A 20,697-nucleotide genomic window follows, 5' to 3' on the forward strand; every position below is an offset into this window, starting at 1 on the left:
TGTGTCTCAATCAACAAAAAATTGGCTAAACAGAATAGAGAGAAATGTTCCTTGCCAAAGTGAAACCTTCACACAGGCTTGGCTGTTTCTTATTGCGTTGGCTCATGAATGGCCGATAAGTGTGTCGACCCGGATATGACCCAGGTACATGGTTTCACACTATGTGTGACTGTGACCTGGGTAGCCAGAACCCGGGTCCGGACCTGGATAGGAATGCCAGTGTGAAAGGGGCTTCAGTGCCATAGTTGAGAACGCTACTGTACAGATGAGGTGAACTAGGTGTATAAGTTTTCAATATTGTGTTTTTCTTCAGTTTGACCTTTTTAAAGCAAGGCATTATACTTTGTTGTAGTGTCCTGCAATTGGGTTTCCTGCTTAGTGTATGAAAGTTCTGAGATTTCTAATCATGTGTAGCACTTCATATGTATTTTCAATGTTGTAATGACATTGGTTTCTATTTAAGGATGAAAAGAATCAAGTGCTGATGACAAATGCTTGGTTGCAGTTGGTAAGCTCCTTTTTTTTCTGCTTTTCCTCTCCAGTTAATTTGCAAGTATTATAATCCAGATTCAAAAGACTTATTATGATACTGCTTTTTCCATCTTAACATTTGCTTCAATGGTTTTTATTGTGTTCTTTATTATAAGGGAACATAATGAAGTTCCACAAAAGCAAGACATGCTCAATGTGGTGTGGCATTTCATCTTTTCCTTAATTATTTTTTCTGTACATCCATGAGCGATGTTTAACAATTAAGAGTTTCCTGAAATACTGCAGTTGCAATGGATGGTACCAAGCTGGAAATGGTGAATATTTATAACTACCTACATTTTTGGCTAGGCTCTTCCTTGACATGCTGTTATCATATTATTTATGTAGTAATATGGTAAAGACCATAAATGCTTTTCTGTTCAGAAACTGTACTGTGTTCCAGCAGTTGGAATGGTGTATTTAGGCTCATCAAAGGATATTTCACTATCTGTGTGTGTTTTTATGAACTTGCTGCCACCTTATCCCAAAAGTGTCTTAGAAAAGAAAATAGATGTTTTGTTGGCAAGATATTTACTAGTGACACCAAATACAAATCCTGGATTTGTAATGTATTCTTTTTTCAGTCTTTGTTATTTCTAAATTATTTTATATTGATATAAAAATAAATGGATTTCAATGACTGTACGATTGGCATTTTATATATTACCTGTGACTGGAGGATAGAAAGTAGTACATCTTTAATTAGAGTTTTGAAATCCCATAATAAAGATTAAATCATTGATCGTAACATTTGATGACTCTACCTAGATTTATTTTTGATGAAGACATATATTAATCTGTTCCATTCTTGTTTACAGTATTGGACTGACACATACCTCACCTGGAATCATTCTGAATACCCAGGAGTTCAAAACTTGCGCTTCCCTTCTGACCAGATTTGGGTTCCAGATATTCTTCTGTATAATAGGTGAGTCATCCATAATTATAAGACAGCCCATCGTAAAATATTTAGAGATACTAGTGACAAACAGTTAACTAGTAGTAAGAAGACTAATTTGCACTTGTCTGCCAATCAAGGTCTATGAAAACAGACCTACATTTCAGTTTTTATATTTTATGGTTAAAATCAGTGTAGAATATTACTTCTACTATTTCCCATGCTGCTCATGTGTCTAAATTGTAATTCAAAGGGAACATTTCAGTGTTAATTACTTTCAACTGTTTATTAGAGAGGTGCATTTTAGCTTGAAGGTGATTTTCATGGCTGTAATGAAACTAGGAGATAAAATGAAATAGATTTGGATAGAACTAATGTTGTCTTAAAAATGAAAGTGGAATTTGGTTATGTAATTAAATGATACATCCCATTAAACACTTTCCATTTAAAACAAAACATCAATAATAAAATGTACTGGGTATACAATATAGAGATGAGATAGATTGTCCCATTAGAGCTACAAGGCTTTGGTGGATTGGTTACTTATCTGGTTTTATCTCTTATTTCAAGTTACCCCATGTTATAGATTAATATAGTAGCACAAATGCATGACCTGAATAGCTAGTACAGATATAAGTCAAGCTATGTAATGATGCGTGGCTGCAAGTAAAACTAATAGTCTACTGGCTACTTTTTTTTTGTTAGTAAGAAGCAAGTAAAGACTTCATTCTTGTAGAGCACATCTTGCGTTTCAAACCAGTGGAGTCCACTGGTATTTCTGAAAGCTTCTCGCTCTTTTCTAACCGATCGATTTGCAGTTAGTTTCAGTTCTGTAGAGTGTGATTTTATGTGTCGTATTTTAATCATTTACTTCATTTTTACGATTTGATAGGCTACTTCATATCTTTTCTTCCATATATTTTCTTCCTGTTTTTGTTGTCATAAGTTTTTTCAGCATTAGCAAGGGACTGCTGTAATTTTCAGGAAAGGTAATTTCCTATATTTTGCAATGTGAACGGTACACTCCCAAGAAATTGTTATAATTGCCTCGTTCCTGCTGTACTCTATTGATGCACGTTGAAGATGTGTCTGTTAGGGCTTCACAACACACACACTTACGCAATTTTTGTTGCTGTTTCCACGTGTAGTCTACGTGTCCATTCCTGTGCCATCCAGCTGGTAGAAGCACTTGAAAACACAGGAAAACATCAGTTTATTACTTATTTTATTTAAATGTACAGTAGATTCAAGAATTAAATGGAACGAATTGTTACTTAAATGCTGTATGTACATCACAAAGTACCATGTTCATTATGAAAATTGTATTAATTCATTCAAACCATTTGCTGTACTTTTAACAAATGGTATGTTCATTTTAGCACCACATAATCCTTACAGTCTCAATAAAAAGTCATTAAATATTCTCCTTTTGCAGCCATTTTAGCACAGGAATGTATTGAAAGCATCCACATTCCTGACATGAGGCCTGTGTCTGTTTACGTCAGTTCCCAATGCACATGCTCCGTTAACTTATACAGTATCGCTGCTGTAAAGTAAAACGTGAATATACACTTAAAATATTACACTTAAACAGGGTAAATTTAATGATGGACTTTCTTGTATTTACTGCATCTTGTAGTGTGCTTTGTGATGATGTTCCACTATGAAAGGTGCTCGATAAAGTAAAGATTGATTGATGCAGCTTAGTTAATGGTTTTGGAATATAAAACACAGACCATGCTATCAAACTAATGTTGAACTACTGTAATAGTAATTTAAAAAAATGCCTGATATATATATTTTTTTTTATATTCTTTACATTTCGCTACAATTTACAATTCTGTTTTAAATTCCCCCTATCCAACTGCAATATAGCTTTAAATCCCGCTAACAAACCTTCTAATTGTGTAATTTTTGTTCTACATAATTTAGAAAAATTGAAAAAAGTGTTTAAGACCCCAGTTGTAGCATTCAAAAGAGAAGCTAATTTAGGTGATATTCTAGTTCACAGTAAACATAAAAGAATAATTGACAGAATAGGTTCTACAAATACTTGCACTAGTACATGTAAAGTTTGTAAATACATGGACAAAAGTAGAACTATAATTAAATACCACATAATTAAGAACACCACATATTCATTAAAAACTAATACCTACTGTAAAAATAGCAATGCTGTTTATGGAATAGCCTGTGAAAAATGTGATGAAATAAAATATGTTGGAGAGGCTGGAACAACTTTATATAAAAGAACCACCTTTCATTAATTAGAAATAATAAAAAAAAAATGAATGAACCAATAGTACAGCACTTCACCAGTCAAGGACATGACATAAATGATGTAAAGTTTGTAGTATTAGAACAGCTAAAATTAGATAATGCGACATATAGAAGAATAAAAGAAAGTAAATGGATAAATAGACTGAACACAATTATGCCAGCGGGACTCAACAGAAAAGAATGAACTAATTAATTCCAATAAATATATAAAAGTTAAAAATAATTAAATAAACAAAATTCATTCAAAAGTTGTGCATGCTGATGCTCTGGGGAGGCCATATCAAGGCTGACCCTCAGAACCAGCATTGCATGATAATAGAAATATAAGTTTATATAAAATAATGTTAATTAGAATTAATATAGATTTAAAGACATAAGTAAAAGTGATGTCACATATAGAACACCATTACATCCTGGATTTGAATATAAACAATAACAAGTAGTTGTCATGCTGTCAAACACCTAGAAATACCTCCAATGTTTTGATTCAAACACAGGCTCCCTTGAGAAAGATATGTACAACATATCGAAACGTTGGGCAGCTGGCTCTTTGAGCTTATATATATATATATATATATATATATATATATATATATATATATATATATATATAATATTATAGTTATATATATTTAATATAATATATAATAATAAATTCAGTAGACATCTGTCATTACCTGTAGAGTATGCCTCTCGACACGGCACTGTCCGTTATCTAGCAAGTAATGTGTCAAATACTAATGCCTATATCATGGGGATGATTTTCAACGGCTTGTTTTACCTGTAATTACATTATGTAATGGTGCTATCATTGAAAATATACATATTTCAAAAATACATTTTTAGGAGGTCTACTGCATGTAGCGTTTTGCTGATTTAAAATGGATTCAACTGGTGGAAGCATATTCTCTTGCTAGCATACTGGATTGTGACATTTATTCTTATTAGCAAAAACTCATCAGGACTTGGCTACTTATTTGTTCTATTTTGGTACAAGAACTATCATTCAGTATTGTACTACAATATAACAAAGTTGGCTCAGCTGGACAAGGTGTTTTATTTCCCCATGAAAAGCGGATGGAAGTGTTTAACAGTTTGACAGGTCTGTGCCACAGAGAAACAACACCTAAAGCTCCATCACTCACAGGAAACCAGACACATGAGTTGAGTAATTAGACCAAACAACATGAGACCTTGGATGTGTATCTTTGGAAATTACTTTCCAATCGCATATTTGCATTTTTTTTTTCTTTCAATCATGAAGTGTTGAGCCATATGTTTACAACAAAGGTAGCATACTATGATAAAAACAATGACATCACCCCTCCAAACTGGAGACGAGTATAGTTCCACTATAACCTGTATTTGTAATTTGATATTTATAAATACATGTATAAATAGGTTAATTATTTTGAGGGTATGATAGCACTTTTTTGTACATTAAAATGCAAAATCATATGATTTAATGAGCACACAAACATTGAAGTGGTATCCAGGCTGGTCGTGTTTTCTTTGTTAGATTTCTTTTCATACAACAGTAGCCCGTTAAGAACTCTAAGATTCTCTTGCCCCTTTATGCTGTCACACATGACCCCTTGGTAAGAGATTGCAGCTGTCTTTATTGCCTACAGCTGCTACCTCATTTACCTTCCGGGTCAATATGTTCCTGCAACGAAGGAGTCTCTCCTTCTTCCAGGCTGACCGACTTCCCAACCCAGGAAATGAACGCTACTTTCGCTACTTAGCGCCCTATAGGATGGGAGGGAGATTTATAACCAGAACTCATATTTCTGTCACAAGCGCATGTTTATTAAACTTCTATTAAAATAACATTTTAAAGTCTTTACCGTGAAGATGCAGCTCCCCAAGGCAGAGACGGGCCACTTTCAGCACTTGTAACAGCACTTGTAGCACACCCTGTGTGTCCAGCCTCTCCTCCTTATATATGTGACATATTGGTGATTGCCAATTGAGGGCCTATTAACAACAGTTACCCTGAATGATACATGCATCCATAATTAAGCAACAAAATGCATTTTTAATGCCCACAGAAGAGTACTTGAAAAAATAAATACATATATACAATTCTCAACAATTTGGTGTACAAATCCACAAAGTAACAGTAAATTATATTACATAATTATATTACAGTACAAAATGTTTTTTTTTTTTCATTCTAAGCCTTTTGAGTAACAAATGTCTGCTGATAATATATTTTTCCAAAGCAATTCCTTCAGTTATACCTCATGACCGAAGATTTCCGGTAAGCTTTGTGGTAAGAACAGTAGTTTTTATTTGCAGTTTATATCCCAGTTAGGTTAGCTAAGTAATTCAAAAAAATTTATGTACTTGAAAATTATTCAGTCTGTACAGAAGACAATAATGGGATCTCAGGTACATTTGGGCTTTGATAACTCTGCTGTACAGTTATGGCCAAAAGTTTTGCATCACGTGGAATTTTAGGATTGAGACATCATTAAATAAATATGTATTTATTTATATATATAGATATATATATATATATATATATATATATATATATATATACACACACACACACTATTGTAACAGTATTGACATTTATTTTTGGGTTTGTGCTCCTATAAAAACGTAACCCAGAAACAGAACTTGATGTTCAGCGCTTTATTGATCACTTTTAATGTAAAAAATAAATTTAAAAAAACATAAACATAAAAATAAACACCTCGCTCTTCCAAGCACTTACTATACTGAAGAGGTCCCTGACTAACTTGCAGGATGGCTGAGCTGTTAACCTGACATCAAAACAAACAGTCAGTTTCACACAGAAGTACAACAAAAGGAGTACCTTTTTGCAATACAAATGACAGAAGGGCTCTTCACACAGCAGCCTCTAGCAGACTGGCTGCTCTCCTTAAATATTGTCAGTTGGCTTTAATTTACAATAACAAGCTAACTGCCAAAACAATAAAACCGTTAACAAATACAATTAAACAAAACAATTAGCTTGGCAGGGAGGCTTTTCACCCTGTGCCACAAAACAAACATTTTTACACTTGCAGGGCCCCTGCCCTGCTACAATTTATATATATATATATATATATAGATATATATATATATATATATATATATATATATATATATATATATATATATATATATGTTTTTTTTTAACATCATGTAATCAAGTAAACTACAAAATGATATGGCAAAAGTCTACCAGAAGACCTAATAATAGCACAGTATTTCGTATTATATTTCAAAATGTCACATTTTTCAAATGTCAGTTTATTTGCTATGTATATGGACAACCTCAAAGCAGCATGTACTGTAATTCAGTATGTTAAATGTAACATTATTCAGCAGGTTTTAATTTGACTTTATGAAGCAAAATTAGTTAATTCTATAGGGTGATTCAACCTGTAGGACAGACCATAGCTGAGTCTTTTCTCAAACCTGTTTTCTCCAGTCTGTTATTCACTTATATGTATCTTACCTATCCAAAAGCATTGTGTCATCACTCTGCACGAAACATTCCAACAATGGCTTGGAGTGCTTAGAAGGGCAGAGTGGTCCAATAGACTATCATCCTAGGGGTCTACATTACACCTTAATGTTTATTCTATCAATTCACACTACTTCCCAAACTAAAACTACAGTACAGGTTGTTTCAAACATGTAAAACCAAAAAAACACATCTCATCTGAGCAGTACTGCCATCTATATTCGCTTTTCGTTCTTGAATGCCCAACCCGACTTCATATGAATGTGACAAATGTACCGTAAAACAATTTTTATTTGAAACAATGTTAATTGTATTGATGGTAAAAGAAAAGTGAAACTCCAGCCGTGCCAATTCATTCATTCACTCTGGGATTTTGAATAGATTGTCAGCTTTGTTTCACATCTTTTATCCAGCATGTAGATTAGTTTTTGTGAGTAACATTATGTAAGATTAATTTTTTTTGATTAAATGTACTCAATATTCATTATATATCTGAGAATAACTTGGATTGATAAAATCATTCCAATAACTTTTCTTCTCCTTCTTGTTGCCATATTTGCTTGAAATACCACCTGGGCACTTTTATTTTCTCAATCTTCTCTTGATCTGTGCAGTTATTTGGATAAGAGCGTCTATTTGAGAATAGGCATTAATGGATCACTGGGAAAAAGATGCATCTCAGTGGTCAATTGTGCATATACAACATGCTGGAGAATGCCATGACAGCTAATTGTAACCTACCTGGGAATTGCCAGACACATGTTTGGGTTTTCAATTAAAACAAAACAGAAAGAGATATCTTTGAATATAGTCACTTGCAATGCATGTTTGTGACTGGTGAATAATCAACTGGATTCTTGATTTTGGATTCTAGATTTCTCAGTGCAGTCTTATTCCCCCTCAACCTATTCTACCAGTTTACCTATCTGTCAGTTGGATTTTTGGAAGGTATATGCAATAAATACAATATTCTGTGTTTGTAGAGCTAGGGTGAAAATCCTCAATGCCAAGCTAATTGTTTTGTTTAATATTGCTATAGCAACACTATCAATAAGGAATACACTATTGTTTCTTTAACTATACAATATGTGCATGCAGATATTTTAAGTTCTGTGTATTCCATCTGCAGTGTTAGAATAATTAAAAAAAATATGTTCCTGTATTTATTTGCTTCACAGCCATATTGTTTGTGGTCAATAAAGCATATAAGAATACATTTTTTGTGTTTTTTTTTTTTTATTGGAAGACCGGGTTTTTGTACAGTACTTTTACAAAATAAAATTCCAGTTAAAATGTAAGGTTGTAGTTAATGCATACCTGTGACAGAAATACATTGAACTTTGGTTGTAAATCAACCTCCCGACCTGTGAGGGTACTAAGCGAGGACAGAGTTTTTTTTTTTTTTTTTTGGATGGGCTGGCTTGACAGTTCTTTCCCCGGGTGAGGAAGTCAGTCTGGAAAAAGGCAAGACTCTGTTGCAAGAACGTATTGGCCTGGAATGGAAACAATGTATCAGCCTTGGATTGAAAATGTAGCTGCATTCATTTACCAAGGGGACACGTGTGACAGCATATAAGGGGGACGGAGAATCGTAATCTGTTCCTTCGCATTAGTTTGTAATGAGTTAAAGCCAGAAGGACAGTGTGTGTACTGAAAACCATGACTCTTGTATTTGTTTGTTTTGTAATTGTCTCATCTTGTCTTGCACGTTACCAGACAGTTAACACAGATCTGGAGCTGTCGCCAGGGGCAGCACGAAACTGAACAACACTGCACCTTTGTCACAAATAAAACTATTTGCACCACTAGCACTAATTCACACACTAACTGACTTTTGTGGGTGTTTAATAAAAACAGGATTATTATTTGCGGGGCAACACATAAATTAAGTAATACACGGCGCTGTATTACTTGCTTCCATTATTATTTACTGTTTGTTTTGCTGTCAGACACTGGACTTAAAATCAATAGGAATAAATCTTTTCACCTGGATTACAATTGTCTGTCTGTTCTTTAATAACCTGTACCTGCCATGTTTCCACAATATCCCATAAGTTAGCGTTAAAGTACTGTATGTACAGTATTATTGAAAGTACTCATGACTTTAAGGTAATGTTGCTTTTAGTCATCCAAACACATTTTACTCACAGGCAGGGTTTTCACGCGGTTTAGAAACTCCCAATTCTCTTTCCTTTGCTGTGAGACTAATGTAGCAGCACATTCCTTACACTATAGGAAGTGTGTGGCAAAACCATGGTATGGCATAAAGGGGTGGGGGGGAATCATCGTCTTGCACTAAAAAACTACGTAAATTGACTAAAAACTAAGGTTTTGTTTGTTGGTTTTTTTGCATGGAAACGTGTCCGAACCTTATGTTCATGAGACTTCAATAAGTGAACATCTTGTTTGTGACATAACCCAGCCCAACTTTCTACTACGACTAAAGGCTGTGGGGTCTTTTGAGTTTTGGTCTTTTCAGTTGTTTTATAAGTACGGTAGTAACAAATACTGACTCTACTACACATTTAAAAAATGCAACCCTTTGCAATAAATCATGGGAGCTAATTGCTTTAAGTCTAGACTTTTCTGTCCCTTAGCAATGCACTGTACACTGACCTTATGTAGCATATGTCATGGATACCTATCAAGTACAAAAAAAGTTATGTATGTACCCCAAAATGTATTCGATTAGCATAGGTGGGAATTGTTGCCAGAGGTCTCCTGTATTCGTGCTATTTAAAATACAGTAACTGACTTACCAGAACAGGGATACACTGACATAATGCGCTTGGGCAGTCACCAATCTGCTGTTGGTCTATTTTTTCTTCAAATAATGCAACTTGTCATTTCTGTGAAAAAATAATATGACGTTAGGGCAATGCACACCAGAGCAATACAATTAATTCATAAATACGCTTATTGATTTAAATTAACTAATGCATACCACAGGATAAATTAGCAACACAATTCTGTATATATTATGTATAATTCATTTTCTTTCATTCAGTTTGCATCCTGGTGTGCATTGGCTCTGAAGTGCCCTTAACCTAACACTCCTGTTAGGTTTCGGGCCTATTTGACCCGACTTTAGTTTCCAGTTAGCTTAAAGGCTATTTTTCTTTTCATTTTCTGTCTAATATTTTATGACTTTTCATAAATTGGGGTTATGAACTTATACACAGAAAACAGAACCTTTTCAGATGTTTTATTTTTTTTTTAGAACAGGTCATGTATACAAATAAGATGTTTTGGTCACTGTGACCTGTGGCATTTATCTATGTAGATTTGTGTGCAGGAATAAAACAGACTTTTTTAAATTTGTTATTTTATTATTATTATATTTGTATTATCTCTGGAAATGGTTGCACCTATCTGGAGATATTTATAAACAAAGAAACAATATATTTCTACAAGGCAGAGCGTAATTTTCTCTGTCAGTATTGCAACAGCATCTCACTGAGGAGCTCTCAGTGGCAGTCTGTCATAAAGACGGCCGGAGTGGGTGACGTCAGACCAGAAGCAGGAAATAAACGGAGAGAGAGGTAGAGTTTGGTGGAGCTGAGCGAATGGTCTTGCTCAGCATTTACTAGTGCACAGACAGACAGAAAATAAACAGTTGTATTAAACAAAAAACACAGGACATGGCACTGGTAGCCAAAATAAACAGACAAACAAAATGGACCATACAGACAAAACACGGTGAGTTTCTTTTTAACGATTATTAATATTGTTATTCTCTTTACCTCTGTCTCCAATCCTGTCCTCCACTCACCGAACACACAAACACTTTTTCCGTGAAAATACGCTTTTTATGCATGAACCTCTCGATTGTTGATAACACCGTGTAACAATTTTTTTTTATTTATTTTTTGGTTCCTGGGTAGTAAGTGTTATTTCCTAATTGCTTATGCCTCAAAAGCATAGAAAATGGCTATTATTCCCCACAAACTTTGCTTTTGTGACCAGGACAGTGATATTTTGAAATTTACCTATTTTCCAGAACATTCCAGATAGACTCAGTGTTGAGTAAACTTGGAATAACTTCTAGAACTTTCCAGTAATCTAAATAGTAGTATAAATACAGGGGCCTTAAGCCCACTAGTTCAGTTTAGTTCCAGCTGCCTAAGTGGATACATATCTGCATTTTTCTGAGATGGCATCAAGAGGCTACAAGCATCCGGCAGACGCAATCTGATATGGCATCAGAGGCTACAAGCATCCGGGCAGAAACGCGCATTTTGCTATGTCTGCGGCCAAGAGCGAAAAAGTACTCCGTAGAAGCATCTGCTAAGATGTGTGAGGCCTACAAGGTATATTTCGGCATGCCTGTCGGGGATCAAGACAAATTCATCCATCGCCCCGGTGCCATACTGCCATAAGTTCCCCGTATCCACTCCTCTGGAGAGAGAGCAGCCGTCTTTAGAAGAGATCAGCAAGTCAGAGAGCGAGGAAGACGTTGTAGATCCAGATGACAATTTCAGAGATGGAGCTGAGGAGAGAAACCCATACTACCCCAACCAAAAAGACCTCAACGACTTGATTTGGAGATCTTGGTCTCACCAAGTCCAATGCCGAACTTTTGACCTCTAGGCTCAAGCAGTGGAACTTGTTGGATGAAAGTGTGCAAGTCGCAGATCAGAGGAAGCGTCACCAACCTTTTTCCAGCTTCTTCACCTGTCAAGATTTGCTCTGCTTCTGCCACAATGTGACCAGTCTGTTCGAGGCAATCAGAATCGCCTGTAACCAGAATGAGTGGTGCCTCTTTATTGACAGCTCATCCAGGAGCCTCAAAGCCATGCTGCTCCATAATGGTAACAAGTACCCGTCTCTTCCCCTGGCTCAGTTGGTGCACCTCAAAGAGGATTACAACAGCATCAAGGCCTTGCTGGACGCCTTGAAATATGATGAGTACGGCTGAGAGGTCATAGGAGACTTCAAAATGGTGGCATTCCTGATGGGTCTACGAGGCGGTTTTACCAAGTTTCCCTGCTATCTTTAGCTTTTGGGACAGCAGGGACACCAAGGCGTACTACCACAGGCGGGACTGGCCACAGCGGACCGAGTTCTCTGTGGGGAGGAACAATGTCAAGTGGGAGCCACTGGTGGACCCCCGGAAGGTACTGATGCCACCACTGCACATCAAATTGGACCTTATGAAACAATTTGTCAGAGCTCTAGATAAGGAGTCGGTAGCCTTCAAGTACCTTCAAGACTTCTTCCCTAAGCTGTCTGAGGCAAAGGTCAAAGCCGGTGTCTTCGTCGGACCACAGATAAAGAAGATCCTGGAGTGCAATGAATTCCCCAAGAAGCTCACGAGTAAGGAGAAAGCGGCTTGGAACAGCTTTGTCGCAGTGGTTCGGGGCTTCCTGGGCAATCACAAGGCCGAAAACTATGTGGAGCTGGTTGAGACTCTGGTGAAGAACTATGGCACAATGGGCTGTAGGATGTCCCTCAAAGTCCATATCCTTGATGCTCATCTTGATAAATTCAAAGAGAACATGGGAGCGTTCTTGGAGGAGCAAGACGAGCGCTTCCACCAGGATATACTGGACTTAGAACACTGCTACCAAGGACAGTATAACGAGAACATGATGGGAGACTACATTTGGGGGCTGATTCGTGAAAGTGATTTACAGTATAATCGTAAATCTCCTACTCACTTCTAAATCTTTTGTAGTCATTTTTGTATTACTTTAGTATAAATACATGTTAATTTGGATTCATGTTGTTTTTTTCTGACTTTATGTGAACAAAAAGACACATTTGCCCGTTTTCTCATTGGAAATAGGTATATTTCAAAATATCACTGTTCTGGTCACAAAAGCAAAGTTTTTTGTGTGGAATAATAGCCATTTTCTATACTTTTGAGGCATATGCAATTAGGAAATAACACTTACTACACAGGAACAAAAATTGTGTTACATAGTGTAATCATTCAATAGGAGTTGCAGTACAACTGCACGTGAATAAAGTGCAATTCCCTGTGCTCGCATAATATTAATTTTTACTAGCACATGAAGTGCTGTGCAATCCTCGTGCCTAAATACAAATATACCTTTTAAACACTCGTGTTGCACAGACCCGTTTATATCCTATGTACCAATGACTATACACCAACATTAACACACAACACAAAATACACACAGGGGCGGGCACTTTGCCACACAGTCAAACAAGTTTTATCACAGTTCCTGGACTAAAAGAGTAAAATCTTTCCAAATAAAAACATTTGATCAATTTAAGGCTGTTTTAAATTAGTTTGAAATTGCATTGGGTCAATATGACCCAAAACATAATAGTACCTAAATTCTGAACATAATAGGATGTCTAACTGAATATGTATTTTCATTATTGTTCATTTCAGTGAACGACCAACCAAATTCAATTATAATATGTGTTCTAAAAATACCAAAATCAAAAGGTAAAGGTTGTCAGTTTAAATGGCAGCAGTTTTTTTTTAAATTGTTATTTTACAGCCACTGACAACACACTATATATTACATTGTACATAGTGCTTGTCCTTTCTCTTCATGTAGAATGCTGATAGCTCAGCATTTAGCAGAAGCTGTACGATTTAACCCCCTTTTTTTATGAAAACATGACTGGATGGTCAGTGAGAAACACTGCATTTTCCCAGTCTGTGAAGCTGAATGGTTTTAAAATCTAAATGCTATGCACTTAACGCAAAAAAACCTCCTATATTTTACAGTGTAGATAATTGCTGCTGTGTTTTAAAGTAGTGATTTTTCCCAGTCCTACCGCAGATGAGACATGGTTACTGAATAGTTGAAGCCCTCAGGTAGGGTTGCACTTAGTGTAGGTGAATGTAAACAAGCATACACTTTTAATGAAATGGAAATTAATGAAATACTGACATTGAATCATAATTTTAAATAGCAAAAATAAACATTTCACAACTAACTTGTTTGTTTTAATTGAGGAAACTGCTGTTGTACATGTTCATTACAATATCAGTAAACCTCTTTATCATGCCATATTCATTGCAGATGTTGGCTGATGACATTAGTTTATATTGTGAAGACAGTGCATTGTGGTGTGTGACAGACTGATTCTTGGTGATAAATATCTCTTCTGACCTGTGAGAGCGCTGTGTAAAGGAAACAGAGTGCCCTGGACTGGATGGTTAATTCAGGGTTAGCTAGAAAGGGGCGGAGCTACAGTACATTAAATCATCGACCCGGAAGGGAAACTATGTGGCAGCCACGGATTGGAGGAGCAGTTGCAGTCATTAACCAAGGGGTCATGATTGATAAAAAAGGAGGTAGCAAAGTGATCTCTTCCTTTTGTTATGGTTAATGCTAACCGGAAGGAGTCCCAGATTGTGAAATCTGAGTTTTTTGTTTGTTTTTGTCTTGTCTAATTGTGCTTGTTTGTTATTTAGACAGCTAACATGATCTGGAGCTGTTGCTGTAAGCCAGCACAAAACCCAAACAACACTGCACTTTGTTTCACGATAAATTGTATTGCACCACGAGCACTACAGCACTCACTTTGGACTGGTGACCATTTGTATGTTGTGGGTATGTTAATGACTGTTTATTGTTTCGGGACTGAACCTCTGGGTTAAACCTGAGTAGCGCAAAGCCTTGTGTACTACCATTCATTGTTATTTAACGTTTGTTATCATACTTTGGATTACAAATAAAATACCCTTGCACCTGGATTATTGTTGTCTCTCTGCTATAGATCACCACATCACTCTCCTGCACCTGCACACTGCTAACCACTTTGCCACAGGTGTAAAGAAGCATTGGAGTTAAAATGTTTAAAACCTGACAGCCTTTTTTAAGGCTACCACAGCATTAAAACAGAATAATTTCCCTGACTAGTGTCATTAGGTTAACATTGTTATTGATAGCTCTGTCATATACACTCTTGAATAAGGAGTAAAGATAAAGGACTACACTTAAATAACAAGACAATCAATCAGCTTTACATGTTAGATTTTTTTCTTTCTCTCTCAATCACTTCTACTACACAACAGTGGAGTGTAGTTCTGTTTTACGTTGCTGCAGTGTGGGAGTCTAGCTAAACTCGCTGTTTGATGTGTATTATGTAGTATAACACAAACATGTCCTTTTGAAATGAATATGTATTGCATTATAACATATTTGTCATAATGCAGCCCTGTAACATTTCCACGATGGTTACTGAACTAGAAACATTTTGGGAAGTCTTGCGTGAAAACTACCAGACTGAAGAGAAGAGAGAGGTGACTCGTTCCTTGGTTTCATTCAGAGAAGTTGATTTTTATTTAAATACATTTTCCCCTCCAAATCTTTAACTATTTTTAAGCTTTTTATGCATTTAAAATAAAAATTAGATAGTGCATGGCATGGTTAAAATAAAGCACTGTCGTAATGGTTAAATTAAGGATATTGCCAAAGTTTAGTGTCACAAACTAAGGAATCACTTGAGATTTAGACTCCTATAAATCACACGGCTCATACTGTACAATGAGCAAGTAAATTTTAAAGAGTGTGTTACATAAATCAATTAAACAACCCCTCCAGTAACTGTACATCTTGGTAGATTAGGAGGAAAAGACCCTTTAGAAAGTATACTCTGAATGAAGATATTTATTACGTTAGTCTCAATCCATTCAAGATTTTTTTAAACCTACCTTAAATATTAAAGATGTTCTCTCAGTGGGGTTTTCCCTTTCCACATAAAACTACATTACCTGGGCCACCTGCAAGGATTCCATTTCAGAATTTCAGATTTTTTTTTTCCTTTTTTTTTTTAAAAAAGAGCAACTAACTTTTCATTACTATAGAACAGTTGGGCTTGTCAAATGGTGCAATTATACCACCATGTTTGCATATCTAGAGGTGATTTTGTTGCCCTAAAATTTTCTTTAGTGGCGGTAGAGTAGTTAAAATGATGGACTTGTTCTGCTTAAGCCCATGACCAAGTCATGTTATGTACTACTTGTTATACATATATTTGTATATGTCTTTTTAAAACTATTAAAGTATTTCACAACAAAGCAGTAAATGTTTTATTCTGCTGTTTGATTAAAACAAAATGCTGTTGAATAAAAGTGAGCTGTTTCCTGAATTGGAAAAGTAACAGATGTTTTGGTTCATTTAAAAAAATGCTGACCCTTATACGTTGATTATGTTGGCTCATCTGTCGCACTATACCGAGTGAACACGAGAACTGCCTTCATTTTACACAAATCTTTACCAAACTTTTGTCTCCCACTCCTCTCCTAGTGTACAGGTTTTGGATTTGCATTTTGTTGTAATCTGAAAAATGTTCTATTTTTATATTAATACATTATTTTTATTTTTTTAATCTGTAGTCATTCACTTTCCTACCTTAAGCAGTTTTGTGGTTTTATTGTTTGTTTTTTGATGATGATGCATACTTTCTGTAAAGTGCTTTGAGATGCCATGATATGAAAGGCGCTATACAAATAGAGTAAATAAAATAAATAAAAGCATTACATCATCAGTTTGCCATATCCAGTTGCCAACTTTACAAATTTGTCGCTAAATCTTTAAGGGCAGACTTGGCAATTTAATTTTTGTGAAAAGTGACTAGGTACAAATCCTAGCGATTTCCAAGACAGTCACAAAGAATTTCAGAGATATAAAATCAACAACACCTTTTTTGAGAATTATTGTCAAGGTAATTAAATGAAGTCCAATAATGCTCCGCCCCATTTGAATACAAGGAAAGTCAATGCATCATTTGCTTATCAGCACGAACCTGGTTCTAAACAAACCAGCCACACGGCATCCCCAGTGCTAAAGTTGGTTTGAAGTTTGATATCCATTTGATATTCGCAATCATATCACCTAGATGTTTCAACATCAAGTGTGAAGCTGAGCAGTTAACCTTTTAACTGTAAATCCTAAATAATAATGCTTTTAAATTGTAATTCGTCCTGCAAACCTAAATATTTCTTTTCAATGTATGAAATTTAGTACGGGTGGGGCGCAATTTTCATTGGCTGATCTGCGAAAGTTAGTTCAGGGGAATACATTTCACATGACACTGGCACACTCTCTCTATCTAGCTTCCGGTTGTCCTGGACAAGGCTTGGTTTTAACACCTTTTTTCTTGGCGGTTTCTTTCTTGGGTGGAGGAATGTCTTTTGTGTGTAGTGTTTTGATGGAACTGGTGGCAACTTATTGGTCAGGTTACGCTTGTCTTACAATGCTAAGGCCAAACATTGCAGCACCTGGTCGTGGTGCCAAGTAAACCTATTTGGCTAAGAAACCTAGCTTACATCCTGTTAAAATGGGCCTTAATGTTGCAGGTGATGAATATAAAGGACATGCGGGATCCTCGCCCACCCAGAGGTTTAGGTTCTGTGGCGATGGGAGAACATCATATGTTGACCTGGTGAGGAAACTGATCCTGCACTTTTCCATTGTCCATAGGTCTTACCAGCCGATCTTGCATTGTTCCACACTCTCCCATCTTGTCCGTTCTCCCTGCTTGGCCTGGGCAATGGCCTTTATGCACCTCATCCTCTTCTCCTGATTATTCACCTTGTTGACTACCAGCTTCCTCTATTGAGCTGGGGTTGCCTTTTGCCATGTAGGTGGAGTTGAACTGAGACCAAGACCCCCTCTTCCATGCTGAACTTGCCCCATGATATCACCAATTCGAAGGCCAGCCTTTGCATCTTCCATGGCTTGCTTTGCTGCTCACTTTCTTCCAGTTTTCAACACAGGTACTGCCATCATTATGCATTTGTCATGTGAATCTACTAATGTAATTTCCAGTTGGACTTTGGTGCACTAAAACTCCTCGGTTAGAGCAGAGCCTGGTAGCTGCAGTATTCCTTTACCATAAAGTCCCACTCTGCTGAGGCAGCGTGGATCTCCTAACCATTTCCTGACGTATGAACGGATTAAAGCTTACAGCTTCTCTACTGTTGTCTGTCGGTACAGCCCCTGTGGCAAGAGACTGTTGCATGATCTTGGTTAGCGGTTTGTAAATAACTTTTCATTTCTTTGAATACTGTTGGGAGGATCTCGTCTGGCCCAGGGGATTTGTTTATTTTAAGAGCTTCTAGTTCCTTTAACACTTCTGCCTCGGTTATGCTAAAGTTATTTAAAACTGGATAGGAACAGGTTGACGTAGGGCATGTGTGGCAGGCTGGCGAGTGGATAGAGGCCTAGAGACAGTCTGCAGTTCAAAAAAATACTAATTATAAATAACACAAAACAAAAGTGCACAATGGCAAAATAAAAGGATTTAAACACAAAAAAAAAAAAAAAAAACAAAACTTACAAAAATAAAGGTTTCCAGGCTGGGCAATGCCTTCACTGGATACCCCAACCCCAACCCCAACCCCAACCTGCTTCCTCAGCTCCCGCCTCCCAAATGAGAAGCAGAGGCCTCCTTTTATGTCAGGTGGCTGGGGGCTGATTGATTGTTAATTAACCTAATCAACTAATCAACCCCAGCCACCTGAACATAATAAACCCAGGCAGGTAGGGGAAATTAACCCCATCCCTGCCAATTTAAAAAGGGCAGAGCTTTGCTCTGCCACAGCATGTTATTTGAATCCACTGTAAAAACTTGTGAAAAGTAATAATTTAATATGTTTGCTATTTTTTTTCTTCATCTGATTTTGCCATTTGTATCTCTTAGACATTCAGCCTCTTCTTTGAATGTTCACTTGCTGTTGTAATATTAACTGTTGTAATATTAAAAAATAACATTTTGGAATTGGTTTTAGCCCCATTAGCAATGTTCATTTATATCTCTCTCTTGGCTTTTTCTAACTTCCTTTTTGACTTTGTTTGCCGTTCAGAGTACTCTTTCTGTGAACTTTGTTTGTTTTTGGTCCCTTTTAAATGCTCTGTAAAGTGCCTTTTTTTCGCTGAAATATTAAAAATTTATTTATTAAACCATTTTGGCAATTTTGTTTTAGATTTAGATTTGTCTACTGTAATTGATGTAATTGTTTTACGCCTCTAGTACTACATTTTTAAAAAACAGCCATCTATGCTCCCCACTAGGTTTTCCCATTTTATATGGGGGGAAGTTGAAATCCTCCCATTTAGTATGGTTTCTCCTTTGCTACACACATTTCTAATGTCATTGTTTAGCAGATTATTTTGCTCGGCATCTGAATTTGGCATGCTCCTATTATGCCCTTTTGAATTTTTGTCCATTTATCTCCGCCTCTTGTGTCTTTCCTATACAGTGTATACCTACAAATATTATTTGTCTCCATCACTCTCGGATAACCAAGCTTCTGTAACACGTATCACATCATAGCTACTTGTTAGTGCAGTAGCTTCAAGTTCTAACATTGTTTCTGATACTTCTAGCATTTAGATAAATACATTTTAATGGCTGTCTTACCTGAGTTGTTGTCCTTGTTTTGATGTGGTCTCCCTTCTGTTTTTTTTGTTGATTTGTTTGATGCCCTAATGATTACTTCCATTCCCATGGTAAAAGCCAGTGGAGAAATGGTGCATCCTGCAATTATTCCAACTTCTAGACACTGCCATGTAGTGCTGAATTCTGAAGTTGAAAAACTAAATTGCAAATTTCAGAAGTAGTCTTTCACTAAATTTTGTTATTTTCATCGGCACACTGAAAAAATCAAGTGCTCCCCAAAGAAGTTAATGTGTCACTGAACCATATGCATAAGCCAAATCCAAGAATGTCACATGGACCTCCTTCCTCACCTTTTTAGCGGATTTGAATTTGTTGCCGGATCACATTGATGTGCTCTAAGCATCCTGGGAAACCTGGAATGCCTGGTTTTTGTACTGAAGTGTCAATGAAGCAGTTCTTTAACAGGTAAGTTGACAATCTCTGAGTAATAATGCCGAAGAAAATCTTGCCTTCCATGTTTAATTGGGAAACAGGGTGAAACTGACTGATGCATGTAGAATCTTTATCTTTTGGTATAAAGACTCCACCTGCTTGGCGTCATGCTCCTTGGTACAACCTGTTTTTCACAAGCAACTTTTATCGATTGTTTCGTTGAACTGCTGAAGCGCTCCTGTACACTCTGTATGGAACTATATTAGGCCCTGGAGATGATGACACCCTTGCTTTTCCCACAGCTTCCTCTACTTCTTTCCACTTAGGTGAACAGTCCTCCATTTTGTATTCTGGTGGACTGATAGATGGGATGTCTGAAGAAATTGACATAGACTACTGCCTTTTTTGATCTGTATGTGTTTCCTCCAATTCCAGTTCAAACTTAGGTGCTTTTTAGTGTGCCATTTTGCTCAGTGGTGAATAACTTTACAAATTTGAATGGGTCTTTATAAAATTGTGTTCTTTGTTCTGCTCTTCTAAGCTGTTATTGCATAAATCTTCACCAAGCTTGTATTGTATTACTCCTACACTCCTATGAACATTTCAGAATGCAATTCACCATAACCTTGTAGTTAAGAGATTATGAGGACCCTCTGTATGTGCCTGTACTGGTTTCATTAATAATCAGACACCACTGCTTACATTTGAGTTAATACTATTTTGCAATTATTTAAAA

General features: G+C 36.4%; 1 protein-coding gene across 1 annotated transcript in view; it reads left to right on the forward strand.

Moving 5' to 3' along the window:
- Window positions 1–20,697, forward strand: part of LOC121325371 (neuronal acetylcholine receptor subunit alpha-7-like) — an 89,644-nt gene that overhangs the window by 35,817 nt on the left and 33,130 nt on the right. The window contains exons 3-4 of the mRNA XM_041267853.1: window positions 464–508; window positions 1,350–1,459. Coding sequence (XP_041123787.1) covers window positions 464–508; window positions 1,350–1,459 — 155 coding nt within the window. The remainder of the gene's footprint in view (window positions 1–463; window positions 509–1,349; window positions 1,460–20,697) is intronic.

The sequence above is a fragment of the Polyodon spathula genome, chromosome 1, assembly GCF_017654505.1.
Source record: "Polyodon spathula isolate WHYD16114869_AA chromosome 1, ASM1765450v1, whole genome shotgun sequence".
Classification (NCBI taxonomy): Eukaryota; Metazoa; Chordata; class Actinopteri; order Acipenseriformes; family Polyodontidae; genus Polyodon; species Polyodon spathula.